Here is a 25,338-nt window from a genome sequence, read left to right as displayed (position 1 = left end):
TGCTCTCAGAATATCTTTCTCTCTGGAGTATTGTGGTAATGTTACTGCTGAATGTAAATCTCAAAGCTCAGATCACTCTTTCAATGCGAAAAGCAGATGAATGTAAAGAATAGGCTGTACTAAAAATGAGACTAACATTAAAATTCCTGTTTAAGAGCTGACTCTTCTGAGCCTCCCTCAGTCATAAAGAATATTGTGCAGTTGGGTCCTTTGCTCTTCATTTTAGTGAAATCCCACTTCTAAATCCACCAAGCCTTAGTGTCCAAAGTGCTGTTGTCTTCCACCAGTGCTATGCAGGCTCATCCCAAAAGCCTACTGCCAGAGTCAGGGTTTGCCAAAGCTTAGCAGAAACATTTTTCATTGTGCCTATTTACAATTTGTAAAGCTTCTGCTTTAAAAAAAAAAAAAAAAGGGGGGGGGGGGGGAGTGATGTGGCACTGCATAAACAGGCCATCGCTGTCCTTTTAGTGCTTGTTCAAAATCTTACACACAATCGCACAATATTCTTGAGCAGCGGAGCAGCAAAATGTAAAAAACCCCAATGTCATGAAGGGCAATATGAGAATAGTGAAAGTGCTGGGCTTATGTGCATGTCCCTGAGTCTGAGGAGCTGCTGTGTGCATTCAGCTGATGGCTGCTCAGCCAGCTTCTCTCCCCTAATTTGCAAACCCCGGGAACCCAAAAAGGTAAGCTGCTCAAAATATATTAACTTAATTTCTGTTGTAAGGGAAATATTTTATGCATTAGGGTAGGAGTTCTTCTCTAAACTGTGTCATCCCAGTGTCTTTAAATAAAAAATAAAAAACCCAAACCCCCCAAAGACCTATCAACCTACTAAATGGCACACTTATTATTGTAGAATAAAGAATATCCTGTTTGCCTATTTGCTAGCATGAAATTACCAACTTGATTTAATTAAATAAACATGCAATTTATTCTTTTCTGGGAAACAAGAGCTTGATCCTCAGCAGTGAGTATTTTCAGTATAAAGTCAATTTCCACGATAAAGAATGGGAAGTGGAGCATGCAAAAGAATTCTGTTTTGTCAGTGACATCCTTTTTGCCTCCTTCAGCCTTTTGAGGAAGAGGTAGTGTGTGTGCTAGTAAAGGTTTAACTGTTTCTCCAGATTGCCATTTGATTAGTTTTATCAGCTTGGTGGCCTCACCGCTGCCTGCCCAGGTCTCTTGCTGGTGTGTAGGGACATCTGCTGCCCAACTCAGAAAGTTGACTTCCATCTGCTCGCAGAAGGCACAACAAATAATGAAGCAGTCTTTGCAGAGTAATATTGTAGGATTAATCTTTTTTCCCTAAAGGTCAAGTTCAATGCAGCCTTTTCCAGAGATTCTCCATTTTCATAGTTATATCTGTATAAAGTAGTTGGAGGCAGTGTAGAAACTAACAGTTTGTCTGGTATCTTCGACCATTAACTTCCAACTTTGTGCTTGCAACTGCTTGGTCTAGACTGAGTTAATGAAGTGTCCCAGATCATAACTGCATCTTTGGAGTTAGGTTTGTCTCAAACAACTGTTATGTTAGTGAAGGCTGCCTGGAAACTTTGGTCTTCCTCTTGGATCACAGTAGTGAGTCTCAGACATCTTGACTGTAAAGCAGTTGGATGGCAAACTCACCTGGTATGAAATTGCCATCTTTGGGGAAGGTGTCAGTAGCAGCTTGGATAATAATCTCCTGGCATTACCCATGCAAGGTTGATTTGGTGCTGGGGTATGGGGAAGGACTTGCTGACCCTTAGGGCCTCTAATTGGTGTCTCCTAAATCTGTTTCATACAACCTTTGTGTTGTAGAAGGAAGTGGAAGATAACACCGATGCAAACATGGAAGGGGCTCTGATAGCCCGGGACAGAGTTGGAGTGCAGGACTTTGTTCTCCTGGACTCCCATACCAGTGAGACTGCTTTCCTGAACAATCTTCGCAAGAGATACCAAGAGAACCTCATCTATGTAAGTGCTGGTCATGTGGATTCATGTAGCCTATGGCAGATGAAATGTCTTTAAGTGTGGCGTGTGTGTGTGTATATATATATATATATATATATAAAAAATTAAAAAATTGTTGCCCATCTAGATGGGATGCAAGCTAAAACTGCAGGGGCAGGAGGCACTATCAATACAGAGAATACTCTCCCAGTTTTGGTTTCATTGTGCTCTGAGGCAAACCTTGTTAAATGTTAGTAGTACCCAGCAGAGTGATCACCCAGTAGTAGTCTGTCTGCTTTAGCTGATGAAAATAATAGTCTCAGCCTGCTCAGAGTTGCCTTACAAAGATCCAAAGTGTTTCACTTTCCTATTCCCTTGCTATCTTTGAAGGCCAGGCAGTGCTGAACATGGTATTTCACTTGACTGAGAAGTGCTGAGTACTTTGTGGTGCAAGCTAAGATGACTTCACAGCCATGTCCATTTTCTCAGCTGCCTTGAGGTTATACATTGGCTTACAGCAGTGGCAAGTAGTATCTAAACATGTCCTTTGTCAAATGAGGACTGATATTTGTATAACACTAATGGAAAGAAAAGAAGGTAGAACAAGGCATTTTGATGTTCTGAAAATGTATACAAATAAGGGAGAATGTAATGTGTCCTGAAATGTGTTATTTGATCACCTTTCACAGTCAAGAAGGATTTTTTTTCTATTGATCAGTTATCTGTGGAATAGACAACCTACGTGGCTTTCCTTCACAGCATTAATTATTGGTCATTTCCAGAGATTTTTGTGAAACAGAGCTGGGATAGTAAATGCATTATTATGTTAACTTGAAGTAGGAAAAAAAAAAATCCCATGAGCGTCTTGAGATATTAAGACTTTGTACATGAAATGTAAGGTTTTAAGCTTGCTGTCTTTGTTCAACTCTTAACTGGGTAGTTTTGGAAGAAGTTGGTATTAACTTTGAAATAGCGATGCCTGTGGAGGGTGTTTTTGTGTTGTTCCCCACCCCACACACACACACACACCCCCCCCAACAATTTCTGTACCATCTTTTCCAGTTGTTCTTGAATAATGTCCTGATGTACTTGACTCCTCTTTTGGGATCTGTCACTGTAGTGATGGAACAGGTTTCCTACCTGTTTGCATTCTTTTCTCACTGCAGACATATATTGGTACTCTTCTTGTATCTGTCAACCCTTACAAAGAGCTGGATATCTACACAGTGACGCAGATGCAGCTTTATCGAGGGGTAAACTTTTTTGAACTGCCACCACATCTGTAAGTAGAACTCTTAGGACTTCAGTTTATGTCAATAAACTGGGTTTTTTCTGTAATGCTCTGTAGTAGCAACAAGGATGTGTATCTGCAGTCACTAGGTCCAGTGAATGCTGATATTCTTATCTTCCTATAGGTAAGGATGTCTTCTAGCTGACTGAGAATAAAAGGGGAACAAAAGGATTGCAGAAGTGATGTTGGAGAAACTGCAGGAGAAGGGTTATCTTGAAGATAACTGTCCAGACTAGTGCTCAATGTGTCTTCCTCATTACATATGGTCTAACCACTGCCTGACTGTGTCCATGTGCAAGTCAACATCTTTTTCCTTCCATTGCCCAAAACACTCTGGCCATCTTTCCTTGTCCTTTGAGGCCCCATGTCAGTGCAGGCAACCACAGGACTAGCACAGTGTTCATGCACAGCCTCCACTTGGACTTCCCAGGACGGGAAGAAATCCAAACTTCTGAACTCTGAGCTGAAATTTTTTTGATGGTTGGAAGTTGTTGGGTGGTTTGCTGAGTAGGTTTTTCTTTTTTCTTTTTTCTTTTCCTTCCTGAAGTGGCAAATTGGTGAAAGCTCCACTATTGGTTATCTTTGTCTCTATCAGCACAAGCCTAGATCTTCCCTTTACTGGAATCAAAACTGGCTCCTCTGCTTTGGAAGAGGGAGTCCCTGCTGCGTATAAACTGTATTCACCAGGAATACATGCAGCTTATATAAATCCTACAGCAACAGTTGGGAAAAAGATCAAGCCCTATCTGTCCCTCAAATACAGACTGGGTTTTTACTACGAGACCTCGACTCAGTCTCATGTTTCGAGCTGTGCTTTCCCATCATGTCTAATACTTGTATTGTTAGATGAGGAGAAAGTACTTCTGAAAAACCTTTGATACTCTGCCTCCCATTGCCATTTCTAATGGATGCTTCTTCTTGGAATACTTCTTGTGATCCTTGTTCAGATATGCCATAGCTGACAATGCCTACCGGGTGATGTGCAGTGAGTACAACAACCATTTCATCCTCATCTCTGGGGAGAGCGGAGCTGGGAAGACAGAAGCATCCAAGAAGATCTTGCAGTATTATGCGGTAACCTGTCCAACTACAGAGCAGCTGCAGATTGTTCGTGATCGTCTGCTACTTTCCAATCCTGTTCTGGAGGTAAAAACTAAATAAAGGTGCAAAATGCCAGAGTTGGCATAGATGGCCTCACTACACAACACTTTCATGCAAATCTACACATCTGCATCCAGGAATGGCCTCCTGTTTTACATGACTTCACGCCTGCATACATAACATAAATAATAAAACACATTCAACTTCTTGACAGCACAACCTCTGAAAGAATGCTTGGGATTTAATATCACTCAATGTTTAGAAATTTAAACTTGGGTTTTATAGTGGAGGATAGCTGAAATCTGGGAGTACAAGGAAACTGTACACTGTACAACAGTTCCTTGTGGCTTCAGTTACAGGTTGTACAAGAAAGAGTGATAATTTGTTCAGCTGAATTCTACATTACAGCTAGGAAAATACATTAGTTTGTATTTCTTTAATCCCACTAAATTCAGTAGTAGGACTCAGCTGATGTCGCAAATCTTTGTTACTGGAACTTTGTCCTAGCTGGTGGTCACGTTCTCAGTAAGATAAAAGGTGACTTAATTTATCTTTTTACTCATAGGCTTTTGGAAATGCAAAAACTCTGCGTAATGACAACTCTAGTAGATTTGGGAAATACATGGATATCCAATTTGATTTTAAGGTGAGAACAAACTTAATGGACTGCTATTAAAACAAGCTGTATCAGTGAACCTCCTGGACCCTGACCAGGCAGCATAGGATTTATTAAGACTTACACTGCAAATTTCTGACCCTGTTTTTACAGGCGTTGCATTTTGCTAGTAAAGTGACTAGTTATACATCCTGAAAGCTTATATAGGATATTACTGGCAATGCTGCCAGTGCTCAGAAAGCTAATAAAGTTTGTTGTAAAGCACAAGTTATGCTAGAAGGACAGCAAACTCTTTAGATACAGCTTGTACTGTAGTTGGATACTAACTCTTAAACACAAGATGGCAGATAAGTAACAGCAGTAACATGCTTCTCCTGACACTGCTCCTTGTTCCTAGGTGTGGAGGAACAGCCATCACAATGATGTTATTTGTAACTGTTGGTGTTGATCTGACTGCTTTGTTCTGCCAGGGAGAGCCAGTGGGAGGGCACATCCTCAGTTACCTCATTGAGAAATCCAGAGTTGTCCACCAAAATCATGGAGAAAGGAATTTCCATATTTTCTACCAGTTATTAGAGGGTGGAGACAAGGATCTTCTTTGCTGGCTTGGGCTGGAGCGCAACCCCCAAAAGTATGCATATCTCATCCAGGTCGGTGAGAACTTGTCCCGCTCTCTGTGTCTTACATCTCAAACTGTAGGGATTACAAATGCAGCTTTCCTCACTTACAAGTGTGCTGCTGAGCTGCTAAGAGAACCTGCTGTGAATCACGTTATAGCAAAACTCGCAGGCAGGGTGGCTGCAAATGTATTTGCCCTGAGGCTGTCTTATACTGTTCTACGCTGGGTGCTTTTGTAGCAGGAACTGTTCTAGCTGTGCTGGACTAAAGATGCATGTGACAAGTGGCTTATAAGGGATAATATCTCTTATTGAATCAGCTGATAATAGTTGTAGGGGCAGAAACAAGCTTTTGGGCAATGTGGCCCAGTGACAGCAAAGCCATCAGAGTTTTAAAGTCACTTACACAATTAGTAAGAATCCTGGTGAATTCCCCATGCTCTGTATTCTGCAGAGTACTGTCTGCAAGTTACACTTTGTATGAAGGCATCTCTTCTGAGGCTCCTGTGTCAGAACCTGGTATAAAATGAGTTTCTTGGGATTTATGGACCTCATATTATAGACGTCCATGGGTATGGTTATGCAGGATACAGCTCACTTCGTGTTAATGCTCTGTTTCCTTTTTTCCTTGGTAGTGAAGAGTACTTGGGCAGAAGATATTATTAGCATAAAAATGGAAGATGGCTGTAAGCTCAAGCTCTTCACAAGACTTAGCCATTTCATGGTAATCACTATCCAAGCTCAATGCTTTAAGTTATCTGAAGCTTTAAGTATAATCTGAAAGATCTGATCACATGAGCCACTTCCAGGATTAGCAGGAGTGAAATAAACTTGCTAGCTAGTTGCAGGCTGCATCTATACAGGTTGAAGGAACTGGAAATGAAAGCAGTATGCCCACTAGTATGCTATGTTTGTTGCTGATAATAAAATTGCTTTGCCAATTAATTGTACTAATTCATCTTTCTTTGACTGTATAGGGTCGATGTGCCAAAGTGTTTTCTATTAATGACAAGAATGACTGGAAAATAGTCCGCAAAGCTTTTTCTATCATTGACTTTACTGAAAAAGATATAGAGGTATGCATGTTAAAAGGGACTGAGCCTACCAAAGGGAGTTTAAGGAAAGACAGCAGCATACTCCTTATTTAAAAGTGATGGAAGAAGTCTTGCTTGGGAGAGGTGTCAAGGATGGAATAGGACATCATTTTGGGGGGTTTGAGGGAGTGGGTGGGTGAAGAGCTATATCTTGGTACAGCATGATGGTGACTGGTGGTAGCATATCTCTGAAGCAGGTTGTCTGACTCTCCTCCTTCAGCCCAGCTAATATTCTGTTTATTGGCATGTGTAGGAAAGATTAGTACCATCCCATTGAGCTGTGGGAACCTTTTTTCTAATGCTATATCTCTTGTTATTAGCATCTCTTTGGAATTGTCGCTAGTGTCCTGCACCTTGGGAATATTCAGTTTGAAGAAGATAGCAATGGACATGCCATCATTCGTGATGGCACACAGATCAAATGGATTTCGAAGGTATCTCGCTCTTCCCAGATAGTGTCAGTATTGCAAGTGCTATGAAGAAAGCCATAACCTTGCTGTGTTTTCCTCTTAAAGAAAAAAAAAAAAATCTCTTCCCAAAAGCAGGAGGACTGCTATATAAATACCTAGCTCTTGCTATAAATTATTGCAAATTGTAGGGCCCCTTTTTTCTACAGCAGAGTAACAGCATGCTTGGATGAGTGTCAGCATCTCTCTGAAACTTCCTTGCTTATTGTTGCCCAAAGATGAGTATACCTGAGATCTACCAAGGCTGACATCCCCCTGAAATGAATGGGAATGGACTGGGGGTTATGCCCTACTGATCACACGATACTGCTTATTTAAGCAGTCTCCTCCTGGCCATACTCTGAGTGCAAGTATTTCTTTCTCTGCAGCTACTGGGTGTGCACTTGTCCATTCTGCAGGAAGCTCTCACCCATCGGAAAATCGAAGCCAGATCTGAAGAGGTATCAACTAGTCCTGTGTTACCCCAGGCAGCTGGGAGCCACCCCAGCTGTGGTCATAATGGATGAGGAGCTCTGTTCTTAGCAGTGTTACAGTAAAACCAGATCATTCTGGCTGTCCCTCTCCTCCTCTGTATCACCTTCCTCTTTTAGCCCAAGATGTTAAATAAAAACATATTCCCAGTATTAGAGTTCTACTGCTGAACAAGGTAGTAAGTATGAAAAAGCTAGGAACGGGGACTTGCAGGCAGCCCCGTGTTTGGCTCAAACAATTTCCTTTTGTTTAGTCCCTGGAGTGCTGCCTGGGAAACTGGGCTGCATAAACAGAGAAAAGCACTGGGAAAAAACTGTTCTTTGAGCATTTTGTACCAAGTTTAATAAAATAAAACTAAAAGGAAGTTGGAATACTCCTCCCCACTTGTCTAAATTAGTACTCTCCAAAACAAGGTATCACAGTCCTGCTGGCTTGTGGCCATGCACCAGAGTGAAGTAACACTGATGGTAAATAGAGCTGTAGGCAGCTACAGTTCAGATAGGCTGAGCACTGTGCTGTGGTATACAACAACATGGCTGGTTCTCCAAGCCACAAGTGTGAACTGGCTTTGTAGAACTTTGCTCTGATCATCTGTGGTATTTATCATCCCTGGCATATCTTTATTTTTAGGTGCTAAGCCCATTGAATGTGGATCTGGCATTCTACGCTCGAGATGCAGTAGCAAAGGCGATTTATGGACGAACTTTCACTTGGCTAGTCAACAAAATTAATGGCTCTCTAGCCAACAAGGTTGGTTTCTTTTCTAGTGTCCTCCTAGACACTGAGTGCTCCTAACACACTTAGAGTTTCTCCAGTAAGGCCCTACAGCACTCATCACCAAATTTCTTGGATGCTTGATAATTGGCGTAGAGGCATCCCATGGCACTGACTTGGAAAACTGTTGAGTTAGGTGTGGAAGGTGGTGTGTTAAATAGTTTTAGCAGTTCATTACCTGCTTTAAAGTGACTAGTGCCTTAGCATGCAACACAAAGCTCTCAAAGAGAGTTTAAAATTTAGGTGAAAGAAACAATGTGAAACATGCAGGGAAGAAGCATCAGCTGAAGCAACAATTAGAGAGCAATGGTGTCTTTATAGGATTCAACTCGGAAAACAGTTATCGGCCTGCTGGATATCTATGGCTTTGAAGTGCTGGACACAAACAGGTAAAAGCAGTTCCTGAGGCTTGGGGTAATATGTCCTCGTGCTGGTGGGGACGCGTGCTGAAGTCCTACGTGGCTTCTTGAGTGTAGCCTTATCCCAGCAAAGCAAGCTACCGGTGACTGCAAAATCTGAGTGCAGTGGGTTAGTTCAACGCCCTGGTGAAAGCTTTAGCTTGGACTGCCTGCCTGGGTTTGAGCCATTGGTGCAAGAGTATGGGAGGAATGTATGGGTTGGATCTGTATAGAAGTGGGTGGTTTGGCTTGAAAGCAGTAGGTAGTGGTGGGAGAAGTAAAACTGTCCATGAAATAAACAAACACTATGCTCATTTAATCACTCTGAAGCTTTGAGCAGTTCTGCATTAATTACTGCAATGAGAAGCTCCAGCAGCTGTTGATTGAGATGACCTTGAAAGCAGAGCAGGAGGAATATGAACTGGAAGGAATAGAGGTAACTTATTATTTTCCCCCTCCCTTTTTTCTTTTAACTGCCATTACACTGAATGCTTTTGATTATCAATGAAGAAGGCATCCTGTCTTTTTCTCTTTTTTTTTGTTTGTTTTTTTTTTTTTTTTTTTTTAGTTTGAGTTGCTCACATGCAAAGTATAAGATAGCCATGGGCCTCATTCTGTAACACTTCTTGCAGTGTAATTTAGCCTAGACTTAATTTACATCATCTAAGAAAGGAGTAGGACATTCCCCAAAACTCAGGAGGTCAGCAGTGACAATGACCTTGTAGAGCAGAGGAGCTCCAACAGTGCAGACACTGGACAATGGAGTGCATTAATATACAGAAGAGGATGTTCTGGGCTGCTGAAAGCAGGAAGACTGTAGTGTGGGGTGATAGATTACTGTGCTGTCACTCTTTACCCAGCAGCTTGGCTGGTCCTAATTTCCTACATTGATCTTTACTGGGATTGGAGCCTGGCTCCAAAGAACTTAAAAACTGCAAGGAAAAGAGCTTCCTCTAAAACTTTTCTTCTTTTTTCTTTTCCCTCTTATTTCCAGTGGGAACCAATTCCGTATTTTAATAACAAGATCATCTGCGACCTGGTTGAGCAGAAGCATAAAGGAATAATCTCCATTCTGGTAAGAACAGAGTTTATGCTTCTTAAATTAAAATGCCTGCCTCTGCCCTACTGCAATGGTCCATAATTGTATTTTTTCCTCTAAGTATGTGATGGGTCTGCATTATTCCAAATGTAAACAGACAGACCTTGTAAACAAAGACCCAGAAGATTAAAGTAGAGGATCTCCTTGCTAGAGAGCTGTGGGTTTTAAAGGAGGTATGCTGCTTCCACAGCAACTCTGAGTGCTTGACAAGGCAGACCTAGGCCATTCTCTCCATTTTTTTGCCTGGAGACACCGAGACATAGAAGAAAAGTACCTGCAGCAACCTGGCTGGCTATAGTCAGCAACAGGGATGGGACGCAGGCTTCTTCTGAGTACTGTTAGGGAGCCTGCAGAACACCAGGAGTGCTTCTCTTGCTGCTTTTGTTTAAATGAACTACAAATAGTAAAGAATGATGCAAGGCATTGCCAAATTTGGAAGAAAAAGCCAGATTTTACTTAACTTGATTTATCTTGACAGTAAACAAAGCCCAATTTAACTAGGAAATTGCTTGTATAAAATAGAACTCATCCGAGATTGTAACCAAGCCCTTTGGTTTTGCATAACAAAGTTGTACTAAACGTTAGCTAAGAGGGAGTAGTCTGTTCAGAGCAGTGTTTGATCTGGTGTCTGCTGTTCCAGGATGAAGAATGCTTACGACCTGGTGAAGCGACTGATTTGAGCTTCTTGGAAAAGCTGGAAGAGAAAGTAGGAGATCATGCCCACTTCGTGACGTATGCATTTATGCTCTGTATCCTATCACAGAGGAAACTCTTCCTGTCTCTTACCCATAACAGAGTATTGGGGAGGGGACAACATTTGCTTTGTACCAAAGAAAATCAAACAACCCATCCACTGTCTAACGCTGGTAGAGTGTGACCTGGGGTATTTGGGAGGGGTGGGGGAGATTCCTGTGTCTTTACTAGTGTGTTGCTGATCTTTGAGTCTGGTTTCATTCCACGCTAAAATTAGGGAGTAAAGATTAGATGGCTTTGACCCCTGATTTTAGTACGTGATGGTTAGATGGCTTTGGACCACATTGACTCCGGGGAAAGCTGAAGAAGAGGACCCCAATGCCCTAGTCCGTGAGGGGTACATAATTATTTAAGTCCATCTTGATATGTGTGAGCTTTGAGTACGAAGAGGAAAGAAACATGCTCCTACTCGGATCTCCCAGATGGGTGGCATTTTGGTTAATACTCGATTTGTTGTATTTTCGGATTCAGTTTTGATGGCAGATGAACACGTTGGCGCTGGGCTGTTCTGGCACTTCCCAGCAGAAGCCTACTGAAGGGGTTTGACAAATCATCAATTCAGAGTCATGCTGCTGAATTGTCACTGTTTCTACATCTTTGAAGTTAGTTGCAGCCAAGTGGAAAATTTGTAGCCAACTTCCTTGTCACCACAATGCACCTTAATACTGTTCTGCCTGATTAAAAGCTTTAAATAGGAGTGCTAGAGCTACTTAAATGGAATCTGTACTTGGCGATACTCTTGAAGGAAATTTTGATGTACCAATGTGCTGTTGTGACACACAAGTCTGCTGTTAGTGACTGCTTACAAAGCTGAAACTTAAACTGTTAAGTTGCTCTTTTTTTCTCTTCTCCCTCCCCCCAGGAGTCCTTGCTTTCTAAAATGTTCCTGCTATTCTTGAAAATTTTGATTCCTCCTTTGTATTTGGGTTCTTGTGCTAAGGCAAAATGTCTCAACCCTACCCCCTTGTTTTTTACTTTGAAACTGAGGAAGCTGGTGATCTTTTTCTCATGTCGGCAATGAGAATGTATTTAAATGAAATTTTAATACTTCTGGAAAGGGTGATCGTTGACAAATGGCAATGGGTAGGTCACAGATATTTTGAGTTTATGGTAGCTTACTTCCATTCTTCAGCACTGAATTTTTCTGTTAGCTGTTCAGAATGGACAGATCGATGATGATTTGATTATGGGCCATAACTGTATAGGCAGAGCCATGTTGATAGAACAGACATTAGACTCCCAGCTCTCCTACAGCTGCTTTTTGTGCAGGTGACTTTCTACAAGCTGAGGAAGTCTCTTTGCTGCTTTTTCTCTTTTTTTGTGGTTGTTTTTTTTGTTTTGGTTCGGTTTTGTTTCTTTTTTGTTTTTTTCCCTGCAGTCGCAAACTTGCAGACCAGAAAACACGGAAATCCATTGACTGGGTAGATTTCCGCCTCCTTCACTACGCGGGAGAAGTCACTTATTGTGCTGTTGGTGAGTGTGAACAAAGTGCCAGTCTAGAAGTTACCTGAGCTTTTAAGCCAATGCAATAGATAACAACTTGATGCAAAGATGATTTATAAAATATTTGCCCTCTGAAGGTACTGTTACTTGAATGTCTTAACCATGAATGCAGTGTGAATCTTGAGGATATAAATTTCCAGATTTTGTGTTAAAGTGTGTAGCCTTCAAAAAGAATTAAGTGGGGTTTTTTTGTCTTCAGGATTTCTGGAGAAGAATAATGATCTCCTGTACAGAAACCTGAAAGAGGTAAGAACAAAAAAGGGTCTTAAGTTACCTTGCTTGAAGCGGAGATGGTTTGCGGAAGATGTATTTAATCTCTGTAGCAAACAAGAACATATATTTCTCCTTAGCAATGTTCTTTAGGCACCTCCATGCTCATCCTTACAGCTGTGCTGCTCGGGCTTAGAAGCATCACAGTAGGAATAGCACACCTGCTAAATAAGGCAGCTTTTCACTTACCCTGTTTCAGGTGCTGTGCAACTCTAAAAATGGCATCATTAGAGACTGCTTTTTACTGTCAGAGCTAGACAACAGGAGGAGACCAGAGACTGTAAGTTTCATCTTTAGTCTTAACTTTGAACATAAACTCAACTTCCCAAGACTTGATTTAACCACTGATCCAGTCCTTAGCCCTGAATTCAGTGGATTATTTTTTTTTGCTGGTGTTATGTTCCTGCTAGCTTCCTGGTAGCTGAACAGTGATGTTGCTGAGACAGCAGCTAGCAAAGTGACATATCTTAATGTTATTATTAATGTATCCTTTTAAAATGAGCCCCGTGCCTAGCATCCAACAGTAGTTAGTTTCCGAAGGGCTACCTTGCGTGTCCAGCTGTATGGCAGGAATTCAAATGTTCCAGCTAAACACTCTGGGTAACTTGTGATTGACTATGCTTCAAAAACTTTGTGGTACTAATGCGTATGTCAGCCTTTTACTTAAAATTTTAAGATGGGTGCAGGGAATGGGTTGATTTTGATTATTGCAGTGATGAGTTCCAAAACTAAAAGTTCTTTCAATGTCATCTTAGGTTGCAACCCAGTTCAAAAACAGTCTGATGAGCCTTATAGAAATCCTGATGTCCAAGGAGCCTTCTTATGTCCGATGCATTAAACCAAATGAGAACAAGGAGCCTGGTAAGGCATTGGGCTGAAGACACAGTTGAGAGAAAGGAATGAAGTGAGGGAGACTTTAGCTTGTACCTAGGTACAGCATATATATATATGCTGTATATATGATCTGTGTGTGTGTGTATATATATATATATAAATATGAAAACCTTAGTTAAGCTGGCAGCAAAGTCATCACCTTGGATAATTGGATTTGATTCCTTCCTTATTTGTCCCAATACAAGGACAAGAGAGGAGCTCCTGCAGACAGTGAATGTGTGTTCTTACCACAGGGAAGTTTGACGATTATCTGATCCGACATCAGGTGAAATACCTGGGCCTGATGGAGCACTTGCGGGTGAGACGAGCTGGCTTCGCCTATCGGCGGAAGTATGAACTCTTCCTGCAAAGGTAAGTGGAACTGTTTTTCCCTCTAGCCAGGTAAACTTGCCCTCCCACGAGGGCTGCAGAGCAAGGTTTGTTTAAATGTCAAGTCCCAGTGACAGGAGATGTGGAGGTGTCAGCAGACACTCTTCGCATCAAAGATAACCTTTGTTTGTGTCTCTTGTCTGTATCAATTTTGATCTGCTTTGGCACTTTCTACCTTGAATAAAGCAGTAGGAATTTGGGGGGGGGGGGGGAGAGTTTCAGGAAGGGGTTCCTCAAATATCAAGTCTCTTGTGTTGATGTCTTGCTGATTTTTCAGGTATAAATCCCTCTGTCCAGCTACCTGGCCCCATTGGCATGGGCCAGCAGCTGAGGGTGTGGAGAGGCTCATCAAGCATATTGGTTACAAGCCTGAGGAATACAAATTAGGAAGGTAAATTTTCTTTCTCTGGCTGTGAGCTCTGCTGCTCAGCTGCATGGTGCTTGCCATGTTTGATCCTCTGTCTTGTCTGTGACTGCAAGCCACAATGTGGCCCTTCCCAGAGAGCTGCAAGATGTAGTGGTGGGAACAGAGCCCTTTAGTTTGGCTCTTGCTTGACCATGTGAACTGGGCAGACCTGGGTTTGCAAATCTGACGACTTCTGATTAGTGACTTTTGTAAAACAGGCCAAAGTAACCTCACCCCAAAGGTATACAATGCACAGGAGCAAGGAGACAGGTAAAAATCCCAGATGCATAAATTTCCTCTTTATTTTTTAGCTTCCTGTTCCCATGGAAGCTTGAATCCAGCTGAGTTTCTTCCATCTCTGGGTTAGGGCAGATGGGCTGACTTGCTTCAGCTCCAGGTCTCCCTACATGCTTGGGCAGCCAGAGGCAACTTGCCTGTCTTGGGCTTGGGTTCTTTTCTTAACTGCCTTTTGCAACCAGTCCTGAACCACAACCTTGTCCTCCTTGCTAAAGACAAGGCATGGGACAAGGCAGGGCTCTCTAATGTCACCTTCAACCTGTGGCTATCAGAATCCATGAATTAAAGTCTAGGGTAGTAGCTAAGACAAGGAAACCTGTTTTCACTGGGTTCAGCTGCTTATCCTGAACTCCACAGCTCCTGGGAAATTTGCAGGGATCCCAGCACTGAGAATTACAAGTCATGTAAAGGCAGAGGTCTCCACACTGCACCTTCCAGGGCACCTGGGACCTTGTGCAGTAACTGTTATTTTGCTTCCTTCCCTTTCCCTGCCACCCTTTACCAAGTCCTTTGCACCCTTTCAGGATGTGCCAGCTGCACAAATGAAGAGTGGTTATGGAAGGAGATGTAACTTGTCAGCATTACAGCTAGTTGGAGGACTCTGAGCCTGTTTAGGGCAGCTGAAACGATGGTGAATAAGCTGTTCACGGTCTCTTTTTCAGAACCAAAATATTCATTCGGTTCCCAAAGACTCTGTTTGCTACTGAAGACGCATTTGAATTCAGAAAGCACCTGTTAGGTATGGTTCCAGTTCCCTTTATCTACGTATAGACTAAGAAGCGGAGCCTCGGTGATCTGTGTTTCTGGGTTCCAGGTTCATGCAGCAGATGCACCATGGTGAGAGCTCAGACCCCTGGTCTGTGTAGCTCTGCAGAGTCCAAGGAAAACTTAGTAATCTTTTTCCAGGGTGGGGAGAATCACTGACTATATAGCTTGAATTCTAGGTACGTATCTGCATTAGAGTTCCTCAGTCCTACTAGTACCTGTTGGTCCATGTCTAGATGCACTAGGTACCTTTCCCCTGAGATTGGGATACCGCCTGTCTCATCCTAGTGTTACCTGTTTGTACCTGCTTGAAATGCATAAATGCATGGGCCTGCCTAAGGGCACATTTACCTGCACAGGTGACTTTTGGTCCTGTTGGTGATAGTGGCACCTTTGTTCCTTGGTGATAGTGCAAACCCTCCTGTGCCCTGGCACGTGGTGTCTGATGGCTGGGAGCACAGCTCCTGAACGTTGTGATCCTGTAGATATGAGCAATGTCTCTTTTTTTTTTTTTTTTTTTTTGCCAGTTTCAAGACTACAGGCCAAATATAAAGGATGCCTTGGAAAGAGAGAGTACAAGAAGAAGAGAGAAGCAGGTATGAGCTCTGGAATAGAGGACTCTCTTCTTGGGTCTATGCTTTCTAGTAGGAGTTGTAGCTTTGGGAGGTCATGAATCCATGTTGCTGCAGATAGCACTCATGGCTTTACTTGCAGGGCTGTGGGTGTTGGGGTCAGATGCAGGTGGCAGCTGTATGAAGAGCATTCACAGAGGTCTGTTCATCTCCTCCCACCATGTGCAGCTCTTGGTGTCACCAGGCTGTGGGAGCAGCCCTGTGCAGCAGCAGCACCCTCTGCAGTGCATGGGGAGGTGTTCTGGGATACTGAGGGAATTGCTCATGAACTGCCAGGGTAAAAACAAATCCTCTTATCCCAGTGGACAGGTTGATAAATTATGCTGCAGGCTCAAAGGCTGGCTTTCTAAGATGAGCTGCTTGCTGTGTGCAGTGCATCACTGCCTTGATGTTGAGCTCTACAGTGCAGGTAGTGCTGGATCAACCAGTTACGACCGAGAAGAAAATGTTCTCAGCTTCTTACTATAAAGATCAGCTGATGGGAAGAGCTGCAAAAGAGCCAGTTATAACTTCTGCTGTGTGAGTTTAAAGGATAGTACGGCACAGGACCTCTGATACCAATACAAGGACCTGATTAATTCTTGCAGCTATCAAGCTGGAGGCTTGTTGGCGAGGAGCGCTGGCACGGAAGGAGGCCAAGAAGAGGACGTGGGCAGTTCAGATAATCAGGAAGTAACTGTCACTGCGTGGTGGTTGTGGGGAGCATTTTGGGTGGTGGGTCACAACCTGATGATGGTCTGGGGACAATGAGTCCAGAGTACTGACAGAGTGAGTCAAAACCATCTCCTTCACACCTATTTCTAAGCTACTGTTGTAGTTAGGAGGACAGTTGCCAGGTGGGGTTGATCAGAAATGCCTGTCACCTCTTCAGGAATTTTCTGACTTGCCCCAGTTTCTGTTGCTCTGCTAGTTTATATGGGTACAAGGGATCTCCAAGCTAATCCATTGTGTGCCTGTCTGTTCTCTTCACATACTGTCCTCCACCTCCACTCCCTTAAATCCAGCTTCTAAATACTGCATTGGAAGTAGTGCTGATGTTCCTTTTTAACTCCAAAGTACTGTATTTTTTGTCAACAAAACTTAGAAAAAAATGATGATGTTTGGAATATTATAAAGCTTAAGATTTCCGTTGCTGTAACACAGGTGATAGCGTACCTGAGTTAACATCAATGATCTGTTAGCCTGTTGTGTGCCTTCTGCAACTTGCCTTTCATTTCCATTGATTTCTGAAGGTAACATGTAAGTTCTGGTTTGGATATGTTCTGTAGATTCATAAATGGCTTCATCAATCGGAAGAAACCCCTTTGCCCAGAGAACATGGAATTTGTGCAGCTTGTGCAGTACAACTACTTGATGAAGCTCAGAGACCACATTCCAAAAAACGTCTTGGACAAGAGCTGGCTCCAACCTCCTTCCATCCTGGAAGAGGTGAGGGTTGCTGCAGGCTTTGGGAGAGGTGAAGATGACTTCTGTTCTGTGGTTGCTTGTGTTCATACTTCGTGCAGGAAAAGAGCAGTGATCTGCTGGCTTGTCCTCTGTTCAGGTGTGATGGCAGAGCCTTTGGAAGACCCTGAGATCCTCTGGTTTTTGGGGAGGATGGGAGTGGGAGGAATGGCACTGTTTATGTTTCCAAGGGAGAGAAGGGAGCTCTGTGCTGTTGTTTTAAGCAATAGAAAGGAAGATGCACTGACAGGAAAGTGAACTCATGAGCCCTATTTTAGATAAAATTCCAGAATGTGTTAAGCTTGCAGCACAGATAGACCTGTAGCCTTTCATCTTATTTGGGCTTTGGCAGGACAGGTAGCCTCAGTGTGTGAATTGGACAAACTTTAATTGCTTCCAGCAGAACTCTTATTTAAAAACAGCTGCTGACATTTGTTATGGTCCCTTTGATCCTGCCTGTAGCCTGGCTGGGGACCAGAGCAGATCACTTCTGTGCCGGCTGCCCTCAGTGGGTGAGGGGGGCCCAGGAAGTTAGAAAGCTCAGGTGGAAGGTAAGGTGAAGAGCAATGCTAATGGCACACAACCTGCACAGTGCCAGTGCCACAGTCTCGTCTGGGGGTGGTGGGTGGTGTTTGCTGCTTGTACTAGCTCTAGGTGTTCCGTGTCCTTCAGCTGCTGCTGGGCATTAACCCTTCTCTGGTAGCAAAGCTCTTTGGTAGGTTGGTCTCTAGGCTGGGGGAGCTCAAATGGAGTTGTTACTAGATGTTAAAAACAGCTTGCACCAGGCAAGTATTTGTTAGGACTGCAGTGGGAGCTGTTTGCACAACTTCACTACTTTTTTTTTTTTTTTCTTTTCTTTTCTTGGAATGTAGACATCTGAGATGCTACAGAAAATCTGCATTAGGAGCCTAGTAAGGAAATACTGCCGAGGTGTTACTGCTGAGAGGAAAGTGCAGGTAACTAATATGTGGAACGCAAGTGTGCAAGTTAAAACATGTTCCATACATGTGATGTCTGCTCTTTGTGAACTGTCTAAAAACCAGACTGCACCTTCTGACATATCACTGCTCCTCTCACTGAGTGACCATTCCTGAGCCTGGAGTCTGGTGTTTGTTTCAGTGGGCCTTGCAATCCACAGTGCACTTCTACATACACGTGGGTCTTAATCTTATGGCATTAGAACTGCACTTCATATAACTAGAAAAGATCCATAAATAAGAACAATTTGTAGGACTGATTAGTCCCTACTACCCCTTTATTTGGTGTAATACAGGAATAACCTAATGATGTTAGAAGAAATGCAGCACGAGTCAGGTAGATTCTGCTTGAGTGAGAGGATGATATTGTGCAGTAATGGTGCCTACATTATAACTGCTGATGTTACTGATGGAGAAACTCTAAGAGGTTAAAAGCTGTTCCTTCTTGTAACAGTTACAGCAAAAAGTGGTAGCGAGTGCTATTTTCAGAGGGAAGAAGGAGGGCTACCTGCAGAGCATAAACCAGCCTTTCATGGACACCCGACTAAGTGAGTACACAACAGACCCCTGAAGGACTTGGCCATGTGCTCCTTGCTCAGGAAAGTTCTGTTTGAGAAAACAGATTCAGTTTCTAAGAGAAACTCCCATCTGATTAGAGGCATTATGACCTGCTGTGTTTGGGCCCTACCATTTGAATTCCCTTGTACTGTCGTGTCTAGTGACACTAAATGTGGCAATCAATCTTGCCAGGCTTTGTTCTCAAACTGGGGGTACCTGGAATCCTTCTTGGGATAGAGAGCCCTAAACCCATGCAAAATCCCCTGTGGGCTGGGATGGATCAGGACACACTCTCGCTGTGCTGGATGGAGCAGGGAGGCTGAGTGGAGATGTTGCAGTGCAGCATCGCCAGCTGTGGGGATCCAGTCCCAGGGAGTGGAGCTGCTGGGAAGGAGAGATGTGAACCTTGGGAATCCACATAGTCTGTCTTAAGCACGTAAAAGGCGTGAGAAGAAAGCCCTAGTAGTGCATTGGCAGGGTGAGGGATCTGGGAGACTGGGTAGGGTGCAGTGGTGTGTGGGTGAAATGCTGGGGTCGTTACTGGAAGCTCCCAGAGAGTTTCAGCTGGACCACTGTGCAGAAGGGAAAGAACGCTCTGGGTGGTTCTCGGCACAAGTCCTTCTGTGCCAGGGCCTGAACCAGAACTGGCCCAAGAACAGCCAGTAACCCCCAGTGCCAATTACTTGTCAGGCAGGAAGGGTCACTGAGATGGGTTTAGGAGTAGCTGGAAGTGAACACCCTCAGCTGAGAAGGGAGTGTACCAAGGGGACAAGGACTAATGGGATGAAGACAATTAATGCAGCTCTCTGGTGTTTTGCTGGTGGGAGTGGTGGCTGTCTGTCACCTACACTCAATTTATCTTTCTGGTTTGCTCCTCAGAAGAGAATGATGTAAACCCCAAAGTACTGCAGCTCATCCATGGGGAAAAGATCAAGGTAAGGGAAGAACAGCTGGAGCTCAGCAGCCCTCAGACCAGCTGTGTTGGAGTCCTGGAACTGGTCTGTCACACAGACAGGGCTATCTGTGATGCCTGAGGCTGTCTTGCAGCCATGCCTATGTGGCAGGGCAGACTGATGGGTAGCAGTGTAGCGAGTATTTCCTTGCTTTTAAATTGGAGACAGGTCTCAAAATGCACCTAGACAAAAATTACTTAAGATTCCTTTTAATAAAATCTTAAAAAGCATCGTTAACCCTATTTGGGCAGGAGAAGTGCAGGTGTCTGCACTGTACTTCCCATGGTTATGGCATAGAGGGCACAGGTGAACCATCTTTTTCAAAGCATGCTTCTGTCATCTGAATTTCCAAGTATAAAGAAACTAGATTGTTATAAGCAGAGGTTGACCACAGCTGTTGTGAGCTGGGATCTGCAGCTCCACGGTGCAGTGCTGCTCCTTGCTGAACTGCTTCCAGTGCAGGACCCTGGGGTAGTGAGAAATGCTGATACCAACTCGTTGTTTTCAGTATGTGACCCCCGTGATAAAATATGATAGGAACGGGTTCAAAGCACGAGACCGGCTACTTGTTCTGACCCAGTCCTCTGCGTATGTGGTGGAAATGGCCAAGATCAAGCAGAAAATAGACTACGCCACTCTGAAAGGTAATGGTGGAAGTCAGTGTGGGACTTCCCTTTCTGCCAGTGACCCTGGGGGTGGAAAGATGAACTGCTGAACCTTGACCTTTCAAAGCTGTTTGAAGAAACTATCTACCTGAGAACAGTTTTTCCCTGGGGGATGGATAAAGGGTCTGTGTGTCGGCATGGAATCATAGAATCATTTAGGCTGGAAATAGACCTTCAAGATCGAGTCCAACCATCATCCATGCCCACTAAACCATGTTATGGAGTACCCTGTCTACGTGCTTTTTGAATACCTCCAGGGATGGTGACTCAACCACTTCCCTGGGCAGCCTATTCCAATATCTGACAACCCTCTCAGTAAGGAAATATTTCCTAATATCCAACCTAAATCTCCCTTGCTGCAACTTGAGGCCATTTCCTCTTCTCCTATCTCCAGCCACCTGACAGAAGAGACCAGCACCCACCTCACTACAACCTCCTTGCAGGTAGTTGCAGAGAGCGATAAGGTCTCCCCTCAGCCTCCTTTTCCCCAGGCTAAACAACCTCAGTTCCCTCAGCCGCTCCTCATAAGACTTGATCTCCAGACCCTTCACCAGCTTTGCTGCCCTTCTCTGGACACGCTCCAGCACCTCAGTGTCTTTCCTGTAGTGAGGGGCCCAAAACTGAACACAGGACTCGAGGTGCGGCCTCACCAGTGCTGAGTACAGGGGAACAACCACCTCCCTGCTCCTGCCGGCCACACTATTTCTGATACAGGCCAGGATGCCATTGGCCTTCTTGGCCACCTGGGCACACTGCTGGCTCATATTCAGCCGGCTGTCCACCAGCATGCCCAGGTCTTTCTCCGCCGGGCAGCTTTCCAGCCACTCTTCCCCAAGCTTGTAGCGCTGCATGGGGTTGCTGTGACCAAAGTGCAGGAGCCAGCACTTGGCCTTGTTGAACTTCATATGATTGGCCTCAGCCCATCAATCCAGCCTGTCCAGGTCTCTCTGTAGAGCCTCCCTACCCTCACAAGCATGCAGTTCCTTGAAGTATAGATTATGAGTAAGAGGACACAGTTCTTTGAAATACTTAAATGCAGGTGGACATCACTTTCTGCTGAAACAGAGGGGAGGAAAAAAAAACCCCACCACTTTCCTACCCCATTTTGTAGATATTTGTTTAATCCTGCTATTGTCTGAACTACATTCCAGGGGTAGAATGTATACTTTCTCCCTCCTCCCTTACCAAAACAAAGGTAGCATGGAGAGGTATGGAGCAAACAACTAATGTGCTGTGTTTAAAATAACCCCTGTTGGAAATGCGTTACGGACAAGTGGGTGACAGATAAAGTGACCTTCGGAAGGTATTTTGAAAACTTAGATTAATTCTTCGAAGTAGTAGCTTTGCATTTTGCTCAAAGCAGGAGGATATACTTAGTAAGGTACAAAGCCCTCCTTCGGGAACATGTCTGGGCCAGAGTTGCTGCCCCTGTGGGACTAACACCCTACTGCTGGGAAGGTGATGATGGTGGTGTGGAACCGTCTTAGGTAGTTTTTCCTCTAACTCTTGGATTTTTTTTATTTTTTATTTTTAAGGTATTTCCACCAGTAACCTGAGCGATGGGATTGTAGTCATTCATGTGCCCGAGGACAACAAACAGAAGGTAGAAAGTTGTAATGTAGATATTGTGAGCTTGTGGTTTCAAGCAAGGTCTTGTAGCTGGCAATTGTAATACCTCCCTATGAAATACTGGGATTACACAATTACTGATGCTTACTAATTCTGTAATCAGCTAGACCTTTACATTCTTGCTGTCCCACCATGAAAGCTTTCACCTTCCTTTCTTTAGAGCCAAAGTTGCTATATATCCTAAATGGTCCCTGGCAGGTATGTTCAATGAACCAAAATTGTACATGACTTGTAATTGCTGTGTAGTTATCAGTCTCTTCTGCACAGCAGTCACGACTCTAGCATTAGAAAGGAGTTTCTCTGAATGCCCAGCTGCTGTGTGGCTTGCATGCTGGGGCGATGCCAGCTGACTTTATGCCTTTTTTTTGTTTTGTTTTGTTTCCAGGGAGATGTGATACTTCAGTGTGAGCATATCTTTGAGACAGTCACTAAACTCTGCATGTTGGCCAATAAGCAAAACCTTGTTAAAGTTGTGCAGGGAAGGTAAGGAAGGAAGTTGAATGGGTAGTATTGTGCAGGCTGTAATTTATGAAGAACGTCCTTCAAAAACTTTTAGGCCTGGACCTACTTAGGTCAAAACTATTAACACCACCCCGGCAGACAGTGCCCTCAGCTGATGAGGTCTGTTGCAGTAGTACAGTTGTTTTCATGGCTTCCTTTCATAGGCCCAGGGGAAACAAGATGGGATGCACTGGAACAAGAAAATATATTAAAAATCACTACAATCTTTTCCCCGCGCTAATGAAGCTTGCTTCCATGATGGTTGTGGTTGCACGTTGCTAGGTGTGCTACTCTGCTCTAAGAGTTGCCCATGACCCATCCGCCTAAAACGCAAGTTTGTTTATAGGTGGCTGTACTTTAAAAACACTTTTTTCAGGCTTCTGCTGATGTGACCTGGGCGTGAGGTTGTGGGTTTAGTGGTTTCACAGTGGATCTCATTAGCGCCAGCTCTGAGGAAAGCCTGCTGGGCTGAGCCTGTGGGTCACTTCAGGATAAATGCTCCTCTCCCTCAAAGATTGAAAAGTCCCTGAAATGTGATTGCTGAGCACAGAAACCTTGTCAGTCACGCCACCAAGCTAATGGCAGGTGGATGCAGTCTGTCTCTCAAATCTCTATATGAATTGAAACTGGCATATGAAACCTGTACTTCTGCTCCAGCTTTTCTCTCTGGCCTTTGCATTTCAATTGTAATTAGATTCTGTGCATTCAGTGGTTTTTCTCCAGGTCAGATCTGCTTATCTTCTAGTACTTAATTGCGCCAAGAAAATTCAAATGCCTGGACCAGGCTGGCATGCTCCATTCATCAAACCCTTCTGGGTTGTGTGGTATAATGCAATTGTTTAGGAAATTTACCTAAGCTGGAGGGCTCTGATCTTCTAATCTAACGAGATTTGCCAAGGGAACAGAAATAAATGGGGCTTAGAGCAAAGCTTATTGTGAGGAAAGCATTTAATGAGTAATTCTGTCTGTATTTGCAGTCTTCAGTTTCGCATTGGCTCTGGGAAGGAAGGGACAATGGTGTTTACGGTTGGGCAGGAACCTCAGGTCTTCAAAGCCAAAAATGGGCAACTAACAGTGGTAAGGCCTCATCTAAACACTGGGAATATGACTTGTGCTTTCTCCTTTTGATGCCCAACCCCTGCAGAGAGCACAGCTAAGTTCTAGCAAGGGCCCTTTATGTGGGTTCAGGAGAACTTCATTTCTGTTACAGAGCAGAGGTGCACAATGTAACTACCCAGTCAGTATTTACCTACCCAAGATAATGCATAACAGATGGTCACTGCTGTGTTGGGAGTTGCAGCTATGCACCTTGCACACAAATTCTCACTGCTACTTGCTCTCTCAAGCTAGCATGGGGAGAGGGAGCAAGGCTCTCTCCTGGCTTGGTTGTTCAGAGAATTAGCCCGAGCCCAAGTCCAAGGTGCACCTGCAAAATGAGGACTCAGGTGAAGTTTGCCACCTCTTGTTGCCTCCCTTGACCAAGCTATTTCTGAAATTGGTTGGGGACGGAGGGACAGCATTTCTTGTCATCCAAGCAGGTTATCTGAGAAGGAAGGATCTGTCTGATCCAGTGGCAGTCTTGGCAGAACTGCCACTGAAGAGAGAATGAGAACAAATTCTGGCTCTGTCACTAGCTATGAAAAACAAGGGAGCTTTGCTTCTGTCCTTGCTCATGGTCAGGCAGGGAGGTGTGCTAAACCTCAGCTCACAGCTGCGAGGCAGTAAATGGCAAGTGTGGCTGGAGGAACAAGAAAAGATGTGGGTCTTTGCTGCTTCATGGGTGAGTTTAGCATGTTTCGTTACTGTTAGCTGACAGCTCCAAGGAAGAATTACAGGCTGAGGTGTAATATCCTCAGGGCACTGGTTAGCTGTCCTTGCAGTCCGGAGATGAAGGCAGATGTCTTTATATGCCAGTAGTTGAAACAGAAACAACACAACCTCTTTTCCCACAGGCAGGACACCTCAAGGATGTAACATTTGTACTTGATTTAATGACTTCTTCCTTTTCTCATCCCAGGTGTCAACCCCGGCGAAATCTTGATGAGAAACAGTTCCTGTTCCTGGTCACTGTCTTGGCTAGGAACAGAAAGGAGCCTGCAGGATGAGACCAGCACTCGTGTGTCCCCTGGAATCTGTGATCCCATAGGGCTGCTATGTGATTTCAAAGTTTGCTTGCATCTTTTAGGCTCTTTTTTATAGATTAAAACTATTCAACTATGGCTGAATAAATTCTGTTATGTTGCTGTAACATTCCAGTGAGCACAGATGCTCACTACATAGTCACAGGGAAATGTTTAAACCAAAAGTTGTAGCTCCACATGTAAACTGTCTGTGTCTGTGCCGAGTCAGTAAGAGCTGAGAGCTCTGAGCAGTTGGGAAGGATTAAAATAAAAGCAAAAAGGCTTCTCTAGCTGTACTTTGAGTCACAACTCACCAAGAGAACTGCATCAAGTGCAGATCAATGAACTATGGTCTGAAAACACCTTTTCTATTGGGCAGACTGGCAAAGCCTTTAAAACCAGCAGCTAGTCCTTTGGCATGTGGAGAGAGGGTTAAATGTAGCAGTAGCGGTGGTGCTGATACTTTTGTTGGCTATCAGCATATGAAGCTGTTCATCTGGAAATATCAGTAAGCTGCTTTCTTGTCTACTCTGACATGGGGGAAGATCTTTATTTTTAGAGTAATGCTGTCCTGGTTCTCTCTGTGCAGCAGCTATGCATGGTGCAGTGGAAGCAAAACCATAAAAGATTACCAAAATGCCCCCTCTTAAAGAGGGATGTGCTAGCTTGGTGCAATCCAGTTCAGAAGAAACCAGTCTCCTGCTGGTGAAGCACCTTCATCTCTACCCACAGAGCTGAGA

At 43.9% G+C, this 25,338-nt stretch overlaps 2 protein-coding genes across 2 annotated transcripts in view; one reads left to right on the top strand and one right to left on the bottom strand.

Moving 5' to 3' along the window:
• The window catches only part of SVOP (SV2 related protein), a 263,464-nt gene that overhangs the window by 131,816 nt on the left and 106,310 nt on the right, over positions 1 to 25,338 (bottom strand). The gene's annotated exons all lie outside the window — the stretch shown is intronic.
• Positions 1,810 to 25,314, top strand: MYO1H (myosin IH). The gene is made up of 31 exons (XM_049806530.1): positions 1,810 to 1,959; positions 3,102 to 3,217; positions 4,174 to 4,372; positions 4,893 to 4,973; positions 5,414 to 5,593; positions 6,538 to 6,636; positions 6,975 to 7,088; positions 7,490 to 7,561; positions 8,223 to 8,342; positions 8,688 to 8,755; positions 9,095 to 9,200; positions 9,759 to 9,839; positions 10,504 to 10,595; positions 11,995 to 12,089; positions 12,319 to 12,365; positions 12,589 to 12,669; positions 13,145 to 13,250; positions 13,517 to 13,634; positions 13,930 to 14,043; positions 15,018 to 15,094; positions 15,648 to 15,716; positions 16,340 to 16,424; positions 17,021 to 17,180; positions 18,068 to 18,151; positions 18,627 to 18,720; positions 19,610 to 19,665; positions 20,192 to 20,327; positions 21,884 to 21,951; positions 22,363 to 22,460; positions 23,456 to 23,555; positions 24,496 to 25,314. Exons 1-31 carry the CDS (start codon positions 1,834 to 1,836, stop codon positions 24,517 to 24,519), a joined length of 3,066 nt encoding a protein of 1,021 aa, XP_049662487.1. The 5' UTR covers positions 1,810 to 1,833; the 3' UTR covers positions 24,520 to 25,314.

Source organism: Accipiter gentilis, chromosome 7, assembly GCF_929443795.1.
Source record: "Accipiter gentilis chromosome 7, bAccGen1.1, whole genome shotgun sequence".
In the NCBI taxonomy this organism is placed as follows: domain Eukaryota; kingdom Metazoa; phylum Chordata; class Aves; order Accipitriformes; family Accipitridae; genus Astur; species Astur gentilis.
This window is presented reverse-complemented; position numbering and strand designations above follow the sequence as displayed.

What these genes read in the sequence shown, in the direction of transcription:
- MYO1H (XM_049806530.1), top strand. Translation starts at nt 1,834, where the DNA reads ATGGAAGGGGCTCTGATAGCCCGGGACAGAGTTGGAGTGCAGGACTTT. An exon ending in GATCATGCCCACTTCGTGAC is followed by an intron (nt 10,596 to 11,994) that starts GTATGCATTTAT and finishes TTTTCCCTGCAG; the next exon opens with TCGCAAACTTGCAGACCAGA. An exon ending in AGACTACGCCACTCTGAAAG is followed by an intron (nt 20,328 to 21,883) that starts GTAATGGTGGAA and finishes TTTATTTTTAAG; the next exon opens with GTATTTCCACCAGTAACCTG.